Consider the following 14541-nt stretch of genomic DNA (forward strand, 5'->3'; position numbering starts at 1 on the left):
TATATACTAATCTTAATAGCTATACTAAAGTTAATATTATCAGTATTACCTTTATTAAATCTTAAAAGCTATAATAAGCTAAACTTACTACTCCCCTTATTTAGATAATTAATAATTTTACTACTCCTATCTATAGTATCTAGAAGGTCCTAATCACTGCTATTAATTCTAGAGGTACTATATATACCTTTAAATACCCTTATATTATAATCTAGAAAGATCTAAGACCTAAAGAGAGTTTTATTCTCCTCTTTATAACTATTCTTTAGGACCTCTATATTCATCTTTTATTATAGAATTAATAGTAATAGTTTAAGATACCTACCTTCTCATTAATATCTCCTTAAAAGTTTACTAAGGAGAGCTAAAACTATACTATAATATTTATAGTAGTAAAGCTATTAGAAGAGATCTAGCTTCCTAGAGAAAAGAATATATCTAGTATTACTCTAGATAATATCTCTTTAGAACTTACTAAATTTAGTAATATTTTCTCTACTAAGAACTCTAAAACCTTACCTCTATACTCTCTATAGAATTAGTCTATTAATCTTAGCTCTTATAAAATACCACCCTTTAGACTTATATATTCTTTATCTTAAGTAGAGCTCTATAAACTATAAGAATATATTAATAAAAACCTCTTCTATAAATAGATCTATTCTTCTAAGAGTCCTATAGGAATATCTATCCTCTTTATCCCTAAGAAAGATAGAACCCTTAGGCTCTATATAAATTATTATAATCTTAATAAAGTAATAGTAAAGAATTATTACTCTCTATCTCTTATTTTAGAAATTTTAGACTGTATCTCTAGAGTAAAATATTTTAGTAAAATTAATATTTAAGATGCCTATTACTAAATTTAGATAAAGAAGGGTAATAAATAGAAAATAGCCTTTTAGACTTAATATAGCTACTATAAGTATACTATTATATCTTTTAGGCTAATTAATACATCTATAACCTTCTAGAACTATATAAATACTGCTTTATATAATATTCTAGATATCTTTTATATTACCTACCTTAATAATATTTTAATTTTCTCTATAACTAGACCATAGTATACAGAATACATTTAACAAGTCCTTATAAGGTTAAGAAGAGTAAAATTATATATAAAACTATTAAAATACCTATTCTATTAGGACTATATTAAATTTCTTAGCTATATTATCTCTTCTATAGGAGTAGCCATGGACTCTAAGTATATTAAAGCTATTATTTTATAGGTAGAACCTAAGAGTTACTATAATATTTAGATATTTCTTAGCTTTTATAATTTTTATTAATAGTTTATTAAGAATTACTCCCTAATTGCCTTACCTCTTACTAATTTACTAAAGGGGATAAAGGAAGGTAGGAAATCTAGCTTAATTAAATTTAATCTTAAAGAGAAGTTAGCTTTTTACTAGCTAATTACTACTTTCTAGTTAGCTCCCCTGCTATGCTACTTTAATCTAAACCTACTAATCTAAATTAAAATAGATATATCTAAGGATGATATAGCTAGTATACTTTCTTAATTAGATAAATAAGGATAATAGCATCCTATTATCTTTTAGTTAAGGAAGTTTAATAAAGTAGAATATAACTAGATAATATCTAATAAGGAACTCTTTACTATAGTTTACTTTTTTAAATACTAGTACTAATATATTAATAAAGCTAAATATTAGGTGGAAGTATTCTCTGATTATATAAATTTATAAAGTTTTATAAAATAGCCTAAGCTAAATAGGAAATAGGCATGCTAGCTAATTTTCCTAATTCTATTTAACTTTATTATTAAATATAGGAGTAAGAAATTAAACCCTATAGATATATCTATAAGATAATTTAGTAGTAGGCATAAAGTATAGCTATATAATATTAAGTTAAAGAGACTAATTTATAACTAAATAGTTATTATATAGTTACTAAGAGCTAAGGGCTAAAATAATTATAAATTAGAACTAGATAATATATTAATAGAGCTTTATATATATATATTCTCTATATTAAAGTCCTCTGAAGGAGGCTAAGATATTAGGCTTAACTAAGGGGTTACTATATAGCTAGTAAAGGCTAAGGGCTAAGATAACTATATATTAGAGCTAGATAATATACTAATAGAGCTCTATATATCTTTATCTTATATAATTATATTATTAGAATAAGAACCTAAATAAGATATACCCTGCTAGGATAATCTAAGATAATTAATAAATAATTATCTAATATCTTATACACTTACTAAGGCCTTAATAATAGAGGAAAATATATACTAACTAGAATCTTTAAGTAACCTAAAAGCTCTTATTTAGTAAGCTTAGGGAGAAGACCTAGAGATATAATATTAAAGTATAGCTATTACTAAAATCCTACTAAGATATAAATACTAGATAATAAATAAAGAAGGTCTCCTATAATTTAAAGATAGACTATTTATCTCTAATACTAAATAGTTAAGAACTAGATTAATTAATCTATACTATAATAAACCCCTGGTAGGGCACTTTAGCAGAAACTAAACTAAATTATTATTAAAATATAAATTTTACTAGACTAACATGCAAGAAGATGTTAAATAATATATTAAAGAATATCTAGTATACTAAGATACTATAATACTAAGGTATAAACTATATAGTAAACTTAAATTATTATTACTACTAACCTATCTCTTTAGTAAACTATTAATAAACTTTATTACTAGACTACCTCTTATACTTTATAGGATAAACCCAGTAGATAGCATACTTATTATTATTAATAGATTCTTAAAATAGTCCCTATTCTGTCCTATTTTATTAATAATAATAGCTGCTGAATTAGCTATATTATTCTATTAAGAAGTAAAATTATGTTTTAGACTACCTAATAGTATTATCTTAGATAGAGGCCTAATCTTTACTAGTAAATTTTAGGGTAAACTATATTATCTTAGTAAAATAAAGCTAAGGCTTTTAACTATATTTTACCCTTAAACTAATAACTAAATAGAAAGAATAAATTAGATCCTTAAAAGATATCTTTATTACTTTATAAATAAAGAATAATTAAACTAGCTAGCTCTACTTAAAGAAGCTAAGTTTACTATTAATAGAGTAATAAATATTATAATAAATAAGTCCTCTTTTTAAGTACTATTTAGATATAACCTAGACTTCTACCTAAGTACTAAGAATAGCACTATACCAGGAGGGATCCTAGCTATAATTATAAGAATAAAGAAACTTTTAGCTCTATAGAAAAGATTAAAGGAATAATAGTAAAAAGCTACTAAAGTATAGATAAAATACTATAATAAATATTATAAATAGTTAACTCTTAAAAGGGGAGATTTAGTAAGGTTATTAATAAAAAATTTAAAGCTAAAATTACTAAGCTAGAAGCTAGCCCTTAAGTTTATAGGCCTGTTTTAGGTACTAAATATAGTAGATTTATAAGTATACTAAATTACTTTACCTAACTAATATAATTAAATCTATAATATATTCTATATTTTGTACCTAGAACCCTGGAACTATTTAGACTATAATTAAATACTACTAATATCTAAACTAGAGGATAATAATAAATAGAAAGTTAAAGAGATTAAGAATAGCTAACTCTTTAATAATAAATAATATTACTTAGTAAAATAGAAGGACTGGCCCTTAGAATATAACTAGTAGACTTATATTACTAATATAGCTAATATATAAGAGGTAATATAAAAATTTAAGGCTAAAACTACTATTCTTAACTAGTATAAAGATGCTGGAAGGAGATAATTATACTAAAGTATAAATATAAAAAGAAATTAGATATACTAGCCTAAATCTCCTCTAAAATAAGAGGAAATATATCTTTAATCTTACTAAGGTAATCTATAGCATCCTAACTAGCTATTTTATTACTATAAATATAGATAACAGCTACTAGGATCTCTTTAAAGAATACCTAAAGAGCTATACCTTAGCTAGTATATCTTGTATTACTAGGTAGTAAGTATAATAGCTTCTAAGAGTAATAGAAATACTAGTCTTCTACCCTTATATTAGTAGCTAGAGGTAAGATATATGCTAACTTATAATATTAATCTATATAAAAGGAGTTATAGCTAGATAATATCTTCTATAGACTAATGTTACGACACCAACACAGCCGCATTAGTGCAAGGCGGATGTGACAGGCAGAATCCTAAGGATTATTGAACACCAATCAATCTTGAAATGATCACCCAGCAATCTGGGGAAACACTTAATACGGACAGATTCCTCCTCGCAGAAAAATAGTTCAGTTATATACTACTACACCATATGGGCAACCATCACCACCAGTCACCCACGTGACTGATATCTGGTAATGACCAAGTTGTTATGGAGGACAATTCATATTTGCTGAAGGGATGCTAAATATGGCTACCATATCACATGACCAACTACCATGTGCCATGGCTTGGTAATGGTAGATGGGTAGATACAATAGATGGTATATCGATATCATCAACATCTACCAACATATCATCCTACCATCTATCCTAACTACCACCTGGAGGAACTAAGGGTATATAAGGACACTCATTACTATTATATCTAGCACTCTTAGTTTAGTTCCTTGTGTTTAATACAAGTTATTCACTTAAGTATAAGTTCACTAGTCTAATTCATCAGTTACTCTTTTACTATTAAGTATATGTACTTAATAGGCCTTGCTTCTATCTTTGCTATTATTATTCTTATGCATCTTTAGATTATCCTTAATCCTGTTCAGATTATTATACCATTGTGCAGACTCATACCTAGTTGGTATATTGTTAGTCTACCTGGTCAGTAGGCCTTAGGCAAGTATCAGATATAGTCCAGGGACTATATCATCTCCAAAGCAGTGACTAGCAGGAACAGCAGAGACGGATCCCAGGGTAGTGACAACTAACTTATTAGTAAAGCTATATCTAAATAATATAAATTTAATAGACCTACTATAACCTCCTTCTTAAAAGAAACTACTAGTCTATACTACTTATAATAAGCTAACTCTGCGTGTTTAAAGGCTTTATATAAGGTTATTACTACCTTATTAATATTAGAAAATAGCACTAGATCCCACAGAGGAGTATTATTATTATTAGTCTTAAAAAAGATAGTATACTAATAGAGTACTATAGAGAGATTATATATATTACCTAATATACTAGTTAATATCTTATTAGGGTTAGTAAAGCTTATGAAAACTAGAAGGTGCATAGTATTAGGAGTATAAGATTAACTTCTTTATATTAAAAATATAGTTAATTATAAATAGAATACTATTATGTAGATTAAAGTTCCTTATAGAGATGCATAAGTAGTATATATACTATAGGAGTTATAGAACTACCACTATTAAGGTAAGAGAATAGGTATAAACTATAATAGTATTAAGGATGCTAAGTTATAAATATAAATATCTAAATTAATAAAGATATTATAATTAGTAAATAAAAGATAAGGGAAAAGAGGGGAATATAATAATAAAAAGTTATTAAGATAATAAAAGAGAAAATAAAATAAAGAAGTAGTAAGTATAATATATAGTAAATTAGTTACTTATAATAATATCACCCTAATAATAACCACCTTATAATATATAAATAAAGAACATAATAAAATAAAGATATACTATTTATACTATAATTAGATTATAGCTATAAGTCTAAACTCCTTATTAATTAACTTCTTAGATGCAAAGCATTTCCTGTTTTAGAAATGTTAAAGCTATACTATATAACTAAGGATAGCCATCACAGTGAAAGGGGGTGTAAATTATAATAAAGTAGATATAGATTAGGTTATATTATTACCTTACATTACATCTATGTATGATATTACCTACCTACATCTACACATCATGGCTGAAGTGTTATTAAATAGTTAATAAATATATATAAGAGTATTTTCTCCTTATCTATCCTAAGGAAGATAAGGATTAGTCTTATATTAAGGGGATTAACTAAATATACTATTCCTTCCCTCCTCATAATTGTTACTGATCCTTACCTAGTCAACAGGTTATCTACCCTGTCAAGTAGATCCTTACAGTCTATCATGCTCTTGATGTGCACTGATCAATTTAAAATTAATTAGGAATTCCAGATCTTGCTTAATAAGGTTAGTGAGAGAGATATTAAGAAAGAGAATAATAAATTAGGATGATCTAGATATTATACCTAATATTAGTAAGGGTGAAGAAGATCAGGGTGGCTTTAATAAAGATGATAAAGATGATAAGATAGATAAAACTAATACTTAAGTATCTTAGCAAGAGGTAGCTGGCGGAGAGGGGTCTGATAGAGATGATGTTAATAATAATTATCTACCTATAACATAGACTATTATTACTTAAGTAGCATCCTAGGCCCCTACTACCCCTCAGTTATCATAACCTCACCATGCAGCTCATCCACCAGGGCATTTCAAAGACCTTAATAAGGGGCAAGGGCAAGTTACTTAATAGATTATATTAATATAATAGAGGAGTTCTGCTTTATTATAGACTCTTTGTAAAATCTAACCATAGTTAGAATACTTAGTTAACTTAGTCTGTTTTTTGACTTGTAATGCTTCTATAAATACCTTTAAACAGGTTAGGCGGTTTCACCTAACTCGAAAAACCATAAAAACCATAACCAGCGGTTTTAACCAAACCCAAAACAGTTCCACCCCATGGAAACTGAAACCAGTGCAATTCCCTAGGCTAGGAACCGACCCCGCACCGCTGCGAGTTCGGTGAGGGTTAGGTGCGATTTTTGCAGGTCGGTTATGCAACTCTAACTAAAACTGCTGTCTAGCTTGGATGATCAACACCTTCATCTTAACAGCATGCAAAGTGAGTAATCGTGCAATACTATGAGAGCCCCAAGACGTTCCTGTCCGTGGTTCACCTTTCGGAGCGCCCCTCCATATTTAGTAACGTAAGGCCCAACACCTGTATGCACTAAGCTCAGTCTATTAAGGCTTCCCGGAGTGTCTGTCCTTCTGCTGAAGCTCTTGCTTCACATAGAACTGAGAATATTGCTGAGATCAGATGTCTGAAGTGCCCTTTTGCCACTCTCCATTTATTTTGGGACAACCTTCCTCTCCCCTAAGTAGATGATCATCCCATCTGCTGCCATCGTTCGATTTTTTATCTTAATTTCCTATGCAGCTCATATTACGTGGTTAAAATCTGGATCCATTCCGTGGACAATAGATATCACTGTGAGTTCTAGCTGTTATTGGTTGTTTAAGGTATGTGTCAACAAGGAGATCAATCTTAGTAAAGAAAGAAAGATTTTATAATGAACAGGTAAGTTGCCTTTTGCAGTGGGTGAGAGTCTCTGTTTATGTGAACAGGCCGAATAATGGTTTGGAGAACAGATATTGAAATATGTGACATCTGCAGAGTAGTCATATCCTAATGTTACACCAGCCTCGGCCATTCCAGCCTGAATGAGGAGAAGGACACATATGCTCTTACGTAATAATTCTTTGGAGTGCTGCCAATAGTAGAATGAGGCATTTGAGTTTGTGTATATATCATCAGTACTGCAAACAGTTGTCTGCCGGGACGAAAGCGTACAGATTACACGTATTGCACGTCTGCATGTTCCAAGAGCCCAGCCAGCGATCTTTAATAGGGGCAAATTTAATTAATTATACTGCCAGACTTACCTAGAGTTGCATTCGGTCCGAGTTCGGGCGAGTCCAACTATGGTTGTAACCGAACCGCAGCGGTTTCGAGTCCAAATTTTAGAAATCGGAACCAAACCTGATCCGTTCCGATTTGGTTCGAGTTTAACCGCAAAAACCCGCCACTAGGCCTAGATAGGCCTAGATAGACCCGTGCTAACTAACCATAGTTAGATTTGGTTCGATTTGGTTCGAGTTTAACCACTATCATTCGGTGAAAGTTAACTGTTTTGAAATTTCAAATAATCATTAACTACCATACCATCTACCATACTATCACTATACCTATAGAAAATTAATATTTTTATATGAAATATATAGTATTTACCATCATAATAATCTATATCTAAAATATTGATTCAATATCTATAGGGTTGAATGGGTGGTGGTAAAAAAATCATTTCTAAACCATAATAGTTGTCAGCCATTAGTTATACATATATATAAACCACCCCCAATTTCATACCAACCTGTGACAGAAATGATTATTCCCTTATATCTCAGCAACCACTAGGTATTCTAAATCAATATTTATATATTTAGATAGCCTAGATCTAGGGCTATCTAGTGATATTAATTTTATTAGGGAAATCCCAGAAATTAGTGATTTTTATCTAAAACGGTGCGGATTGGTTAGTCGAATCCGATAAAACCGCAAAAACCGTAACCAACGGTTTTAACCGAACTCGAATCGGTTTCACCCTATGGAAACCGAAACCGGTGCGATTCCCTAGGCTAGGAACCGAACCCTCACCGCTGCGAGTTCGGTGAGGGTCGGATTCGATTTTAGCGGTTCGGTTATGCAACTCTAGACTTACCCTAGATGAAAAAACTTCAACAAGAGACAGGAGGAAAAAATGCATGAAAACAAAGACATAAACTAAAGCCATCACACACAGTCAAATATCTGTCTTCCAACCTTCAATGCTTGCATAATGGGTGCATGAATCTTGTCCTCCTTTTTATACTCGTCAAACAGTGCTCGAAAATCATATTATGGATATTCCCTTTTAGTGAGTCCCTGGTTAATGAATGGTCTCGTTTCGGTTGTACTGCCCATCCAGGGTTTATTTTCAACCACATCAATATTATATTTGTCTTTCAAAAATTCTGCAAACCCTTCCGAAAGATTCAACTGACGGAGGTATTCAACTGTATCGAACGGGGCTAGGACATTGGTGAGAAGCTTGTTCATAGACGGGTCCTCAGAACCCTTCACTGCCCTTTTCAAATCTTTCAGCTTTTTTGAAACCTGTCACATTCATCAGCCTGACTGGTAGATATTACTTTGGAACTTGGAAGGCAGACAGGCACCAAACCTGGAGCTGATGGTCACGTGGCTTGGTCTGTATGGACTCCGAGACGATAAGTGTGAATGTGGCGCCAAGGAAACCGTCGCCCATGTCATACTCGACTGCCCAAAACTAAGTATAGCACGGCAGACCCTCCGCAAAGAGACCGGAGAAGCGTTCGGGGATATCTCAACCGTGCTAGGAGGAAATAAGGAAACCAGCTTCTAGCAGATGCCCAGCTGCTGGCGTCTGGCTCTACTGATCAAACCGTCAAGCTCTGGGATTCCGCCGCCTGTGCCCTGAAGCATACTATAAATACAGACGGAAATATTGCCAAAATCGACTTTTTTCCGATAAGCTGCCCGAAATTATAACCGACCTGTAGTCTTTTGATAGCCCAGTCTGGCATAAAAGCTTCCCGTCAAATTCGTCTAAAACAGAGACTGAGGTATCTCTGCGGGCGGGTCGATGGGTTACTATTCAGGCTCAAAGAGGTTATGTCTCCCTCCTGATTATCTGCCCACGTCTGCAACAGCCAAAGAGGTACTATAGCAGTTGGATGCATAAACGCAGAGTTTGTATGACTGAATTTTCAATCTAGAGTCATACGGTGTTAAGTTTTGTATCTACTCATATTTCAAAATCTCTTTCGGAACGAGGGTCTGGAGCAGCCGCATAAATCAGAGGACCACAGTCCAAACGCTCCGCGAACGGGATGAGTTACTCAGTAAGCCCATTTTGCATGACCCGATTCGCAGCTTTTATCGTTAATGCTTCTATTGGGTGGCTATTTAATGCTAGTGCTCCCATGGAGAGTAGAGCATCGACAAGGCTGGGTCATGATTTTCCTCCGCTGTCCTACGTCAGTATTTCTATTTGCCTCTGGCATCCTGTGCTATATGTTCTCGTCCCTTCTAACATGGCGCCGAACCCTTGTGACGGTCTTCCAGTGAGTTGTACTGTCCAGTACTGTCCACGCAAGGGCCTGCCAGGTGGACAGGAAAATGCAGGAAAAATTCCGAGAGACTCAATTTTTGAGTCTCACAAGGAGGAACGGGATATCTCACCCATATCAACCCCTCTTCCTAGTCTCCGTAATGGCTGTTTCCTATGTGACCCGGTAAGCAATTTTATCGCTGCGGAAATGCTTGGCAGGCAACCATGCCGCTTTTTTGTTAACTGCGGCGCTACGCTTTCTTCGGCGTCCGCAGCCATGTCCTCACACAATAGTGATCTTGATGTTCCCTGAGGCTTAACACCCACGGACTGCCTCAGCGCACCCTCACTTGCACTATTCCGTAAAAGGAAGGTTGCCAGCCAACCCCATTTCGCGGGAGCTTATCCCTTATTCGCGAAGTTGCTCTCATATACTCGGCACACGCGCTGCGCAAAGGGCCAAGACTTTCGTTTCCATTCCATTTTCCCGTTATCTTTTCGAACACTTGAGGCTAACTCCAGTAGAGATCTTAGAGGAATCTATGCTATACATACATGAAATTAACAAGGTTCAAGAAGCCAAGATCCGCCTAAGTGGCCAGCTGCTTGAGCAGATTGCTAGAGCGATCGCACGACATGGCTAAGTAGACGGTAAACGGGATTACTTAACGGTACTACTTAGATATGGATCAACACATGTATTCCTTTCTCAGATAGTAGAGTTGGATAATACAGTCACTGATCAACAGGAAATATATTAGATAATCAGCGGCGGCCACTTGCTAACTACGGGTCCGTCCGGCGGTCGGGGCACGCACACGGGGCGGCGAGAGCACGCCGGAAACACAGACTGTGCACGCACCATCGACGAAATCAGGATGCAGGGAATTAGGATCAGGGGCTCCTCCCAATTGACAATAGGGTATAGGGCGGCCGCGTATTTATTCTAGTGACGAGGCGAGGCGCGTGGAAAAGACACGCAAAAATCGGATCAGAAGGCAGGCTGTCGTTGCGGCTGCCTGGGAGGTCCATTCTTGTTATAACTAAAAACTGATGGATGCATATTGTCATTACATCATGGATATACTCATCTTTCAAGTCGCTTCTAGGAGTAACCAGAGACAACTCTCTCGCTTCGGCCTATGCATCTTCCAACACAACCCGCACCTTCGCTGTTAAGAGAGCATAGGTTAAACTCTAATTAGCTGGTTTGGCGCCACTGGTCTCTGATCCATTCTAAACCAAAAATGGGACCGAGCTCAGAATATGTCAAGTATAATACAATAGCGGTACCAATTTCGATGCTTCTTACCAGGTGCCAAGTCTATCGAACAGTCTAGATTCAGGAAAGCTTGCAATTACATCTAGGACTACCGAGGAAAATTCTGCCGTTTCCGGCGTAAAAAGTATTGGACGCACTTTTTCTCTTCGTTATCGTGACTTATGAAAAACCGTGGATCAGAGATATCTGTCCCATGGCTCTGGCCAGTCTAAACATTGCTCTTGTTTTGGTTGGCTAAACGATCCGCTCGGCTAAGTCGGGGTGACCCGAACCTAAATTTTGGCAGTTGTAGTAATTTGTGAATGCGAACCACGGTTGGCTCAACGTCTTATTTAAAGTTCTAATTTCGGCGGAATTGACTTGAAGTTCATTTGCTGGGAAACCCTACAATTAGGAGGGGGACCCGCTAGTGGTCGAGACAACACTGCGGTCCTCTACGCACCCATCAAAAAATTCCCAAAATTTTAGTCGCTTACCACGCCACCAATTCAAGGCATTTTGCCTTGAAACTTTCCAGAATGCTGCAATTTGAAGTAACTTGGGACTTCTGAACATCCGAGCTTCTTACGATGCCTAATTTGAAATCATGTCTGCCGCAAAGTACTGAATTCCGGTCTACCTCGGACCCACTTTTTCCCCCCATACTTAAGGCTTAACCCCTAATTCCAGTCTAGCATATATAGTACATATACCGTCTCGCGGGCTAAGACGGTCACGGCCGTGCTAGACTTCGCCTAGGCGTCGCAACAGTTTTGGAGTCGCGCGCTACGAGGGCAACCTAACAGTGGGAATGGCAATTAGGCCACGGCAGGCCTTGACGAGGCTCTAAGTTCGTTTTCAGGAAGTGGAATACTCTACTTGTACGTTCGCGGATACATATAGTTGTTGTAGCCTGCTTATCGCTTTTTATTGCGAGGGGTCAGGGTAAATGACATCATCCATCCATCCACCCAGCTGTACGCAGGTCACATCTCATCACGTTTAAACCTTTAGAACCTGCATTGGACAATTTCAAAGGCGAATCTGCATGACAAAACTACATACATGACGCGCAGATTACATGCACAATAATGACAACTCAAACTCGACTGAGCCAACATGTGGATCTCATTTACACTAACAGCCAAGTAAATTTCAACCGTCTGGCATATGCAAAGGACAAAAACAGGGCATATCTGTATTGATGCTTTCCCCTCATTATTTCGTCTATCCTGCGTTTTAAGCATGCAAAGCCAACTCAGTCGTTGCTTGCATTTCCTATGTATGGGTGGGAGGTATTCATTCGGAAGGACCCAGAGCATTGATGACCCTTACGGGTAGTCAGCTCTTGAGGTTTGATACGCCATCTCCACAGCGCAGCAGCAGGGAGCAAGCGAATAGCATGTATCCAAATCGAAGTGACGCAAAGACTTCATTCTACCAGATATGATCTTTCATGGATCGCCCACTTATGCTTATTGTACCAAAGCAACGCATTGTAGCTGCACCCGGAATGCAGAAGGTAACGGTAACACTACCCATAATACTACAGTTTGTAAGAAGTTTAGTAATTAGCAGAAGAGTATCTCCATCGGGCAGAGGACTCGAGACTGTACCGTCCAGGAGACGGATAAATAACCCCCAGGCAGAGGTATACATATATATAGGTGCCGTCAATTCTCAAGGTCCTCGAGTTCGTCTCTAACCCAGTATCCTACATTGCTATCTATTCAAGCATTACAGTAACTATTTTCTACCTTGAATAATCATGTCTGAAGACTTGAAGAAATTTTATGCTGAGTTTGTGCTCCAAGCTAATTCCAAATGATGTTGCCTTGTTCACTAACATGCGTCTTCTCAGAGTTGATAAGCTCGCAGACGCCGAGTTTATTGACAAAAGTAAGTGACTCTATTTGCTGATATTTGAACTTGTGTCCCACACCGACTTTAGGACTGGCTACGGCTATTTCCCACCAGTCGATTTCGAGTGAGGCAAATAAGCGCCCAGATGTCGTGAAGGTAAGTAATCAGTGGCTGAGCAGATATGGGTATGCATTATCAAAAGCTGACATCCTTTCCAGATGGAAAAGTTCCTGGAGGTAGAGCTGGGCAAAAAATTCGGTGCCGAAGTGCAACCCTATTGCATGGGCAAGCAAAAGAAAAAGCAGCCAACAGACCCAGACCTTCGATCTGCCCCCGATTCTTGTTGCCTGGTATCCCCCGAGAAAGAGCGCTTCAAATGACAAGAAAACCCTTCTCATCTACGGCCACTATGATGTTCAGCCAGAGTTGACCGGTTGGTCGTACCCGGCCTTTAAGCATACCAGAGTGCAAGGCCCTAGTGGGGAGCGACTATATGGACGGGACTCTACTGATGACAAGGGACCGGTTTTGGGATGGCTAAATGCAATTGAAGCCCACAAGAATGCCGGAGTTGAAATTCCTGTCAACCTCATCTTCTGCTTTGAAGGCATGGAAGAGAGCTCGTCGGAGGGATTCACTGCTTTTCTTGAGAAATATGGAAACGATTTCTTCAAAGACGTGGACGGAGGTGTCATTGCCGACAATTACTGGAACACCGCCAAATGCCCATGTCTGACCTATGGGCTTCGAGGCATCAACTACTTCAGGGTCACCATCACGGGCGCCCCCAAGCAGCTCCATAGCGGCATCTATGGAGGCGCTGTTGCCGAGCCCATGACAGATCTGTTTAGTCTTTTTTCGAAATTAGTCAATAACGAGGGGAAGATTCTGATCCCTGGCATCAATGACCAGGTAGAACCGCTCACCGAAAAAGAGAAGGCACTGTACAAGAAAATCCGTTTCAAGTTGAAGGATTTCACCGACGCAATCGGCGATACAAAAGTTGTCAGCGTAGAAGCTAAAGCGGCGTAGTTTCAACTCATGGAGAAATGAGTCGATTGATGCTGCGTCATGGCAGGGAGAACCCTCTTTGGCTCATGCCTGGGAATAATGACGTTAGCTTCTAGATTATTTGGAACCATATATAGGGACGCTAATCCTATATCAGAAAGAAAAGTAGACCAGCCGGGGGACTGCCTGTGTGGAGCAGTGGCGACAGACGGAGATAGAGTACCGCATCCATGGCCCGATCAGCCATTTCTTCGTCTGCGACTTCGGCTGCTTTGGTAGGCGCAGAATTATTGGTGAAGTGCCTGGTCTGGCTGTTCCCATTTGCCTCCGCCAGATAGCAAAGAAGGCGTCGAACTGCGACCGCCGCACAAACCCTGCTGTGACCCCTTAGCCCCCCCCAAGGCTCCCGGAGCCTATCATCTGCCAGGGCTAGGCGATCGACATCCACAGTGTCAACATACGGTATCCCACAACGTCCGCGAACGGACTCATCCTGGTT

The 14541-nt window shown here is 37.0% G+C and overlaps 1 protein-coding gene across 1 annotated transcript; it reads left to right on the top strand.

Annotated features, from left to right (window-relative positions):
- Positions 1-13015: 13015 nt before the first annotated feature.
- Aud_002054 (uncharacterized protein) lies at positions 13016-14063 on the top strand (the record flags this gene model as incomplete). Its single annotated transcript, XM_043296056.1, has 4 exons — positions 13016-13067; positions 13120-13187; positions 13250-13297; positions 13350-14063. 4 exons carry the CDS (start codon positions 13016-13018, stop codon positions 14061-14063), a joined length of 882 nt encoding a protein of 293 aa, XP_043151991.1.
- Positions 14064-14541: the final 478 nt, after the last annotated feature.

Source organism: Aspergillus udagawae (genome assembly GCF_001078395.1).
Source record: "Aspergillus udagawae IFM 46973 DNA, scaffold_10, whole genome shotgun sequence".
Classification (NCBI taxonomy): domain Eukaryota; kingdom Fungi; phylum Ascomycota; class Eurotiomycetes; order Eurotiales; family Aspergillaceae; genus Aspergillus; species Aspergillus udagawae.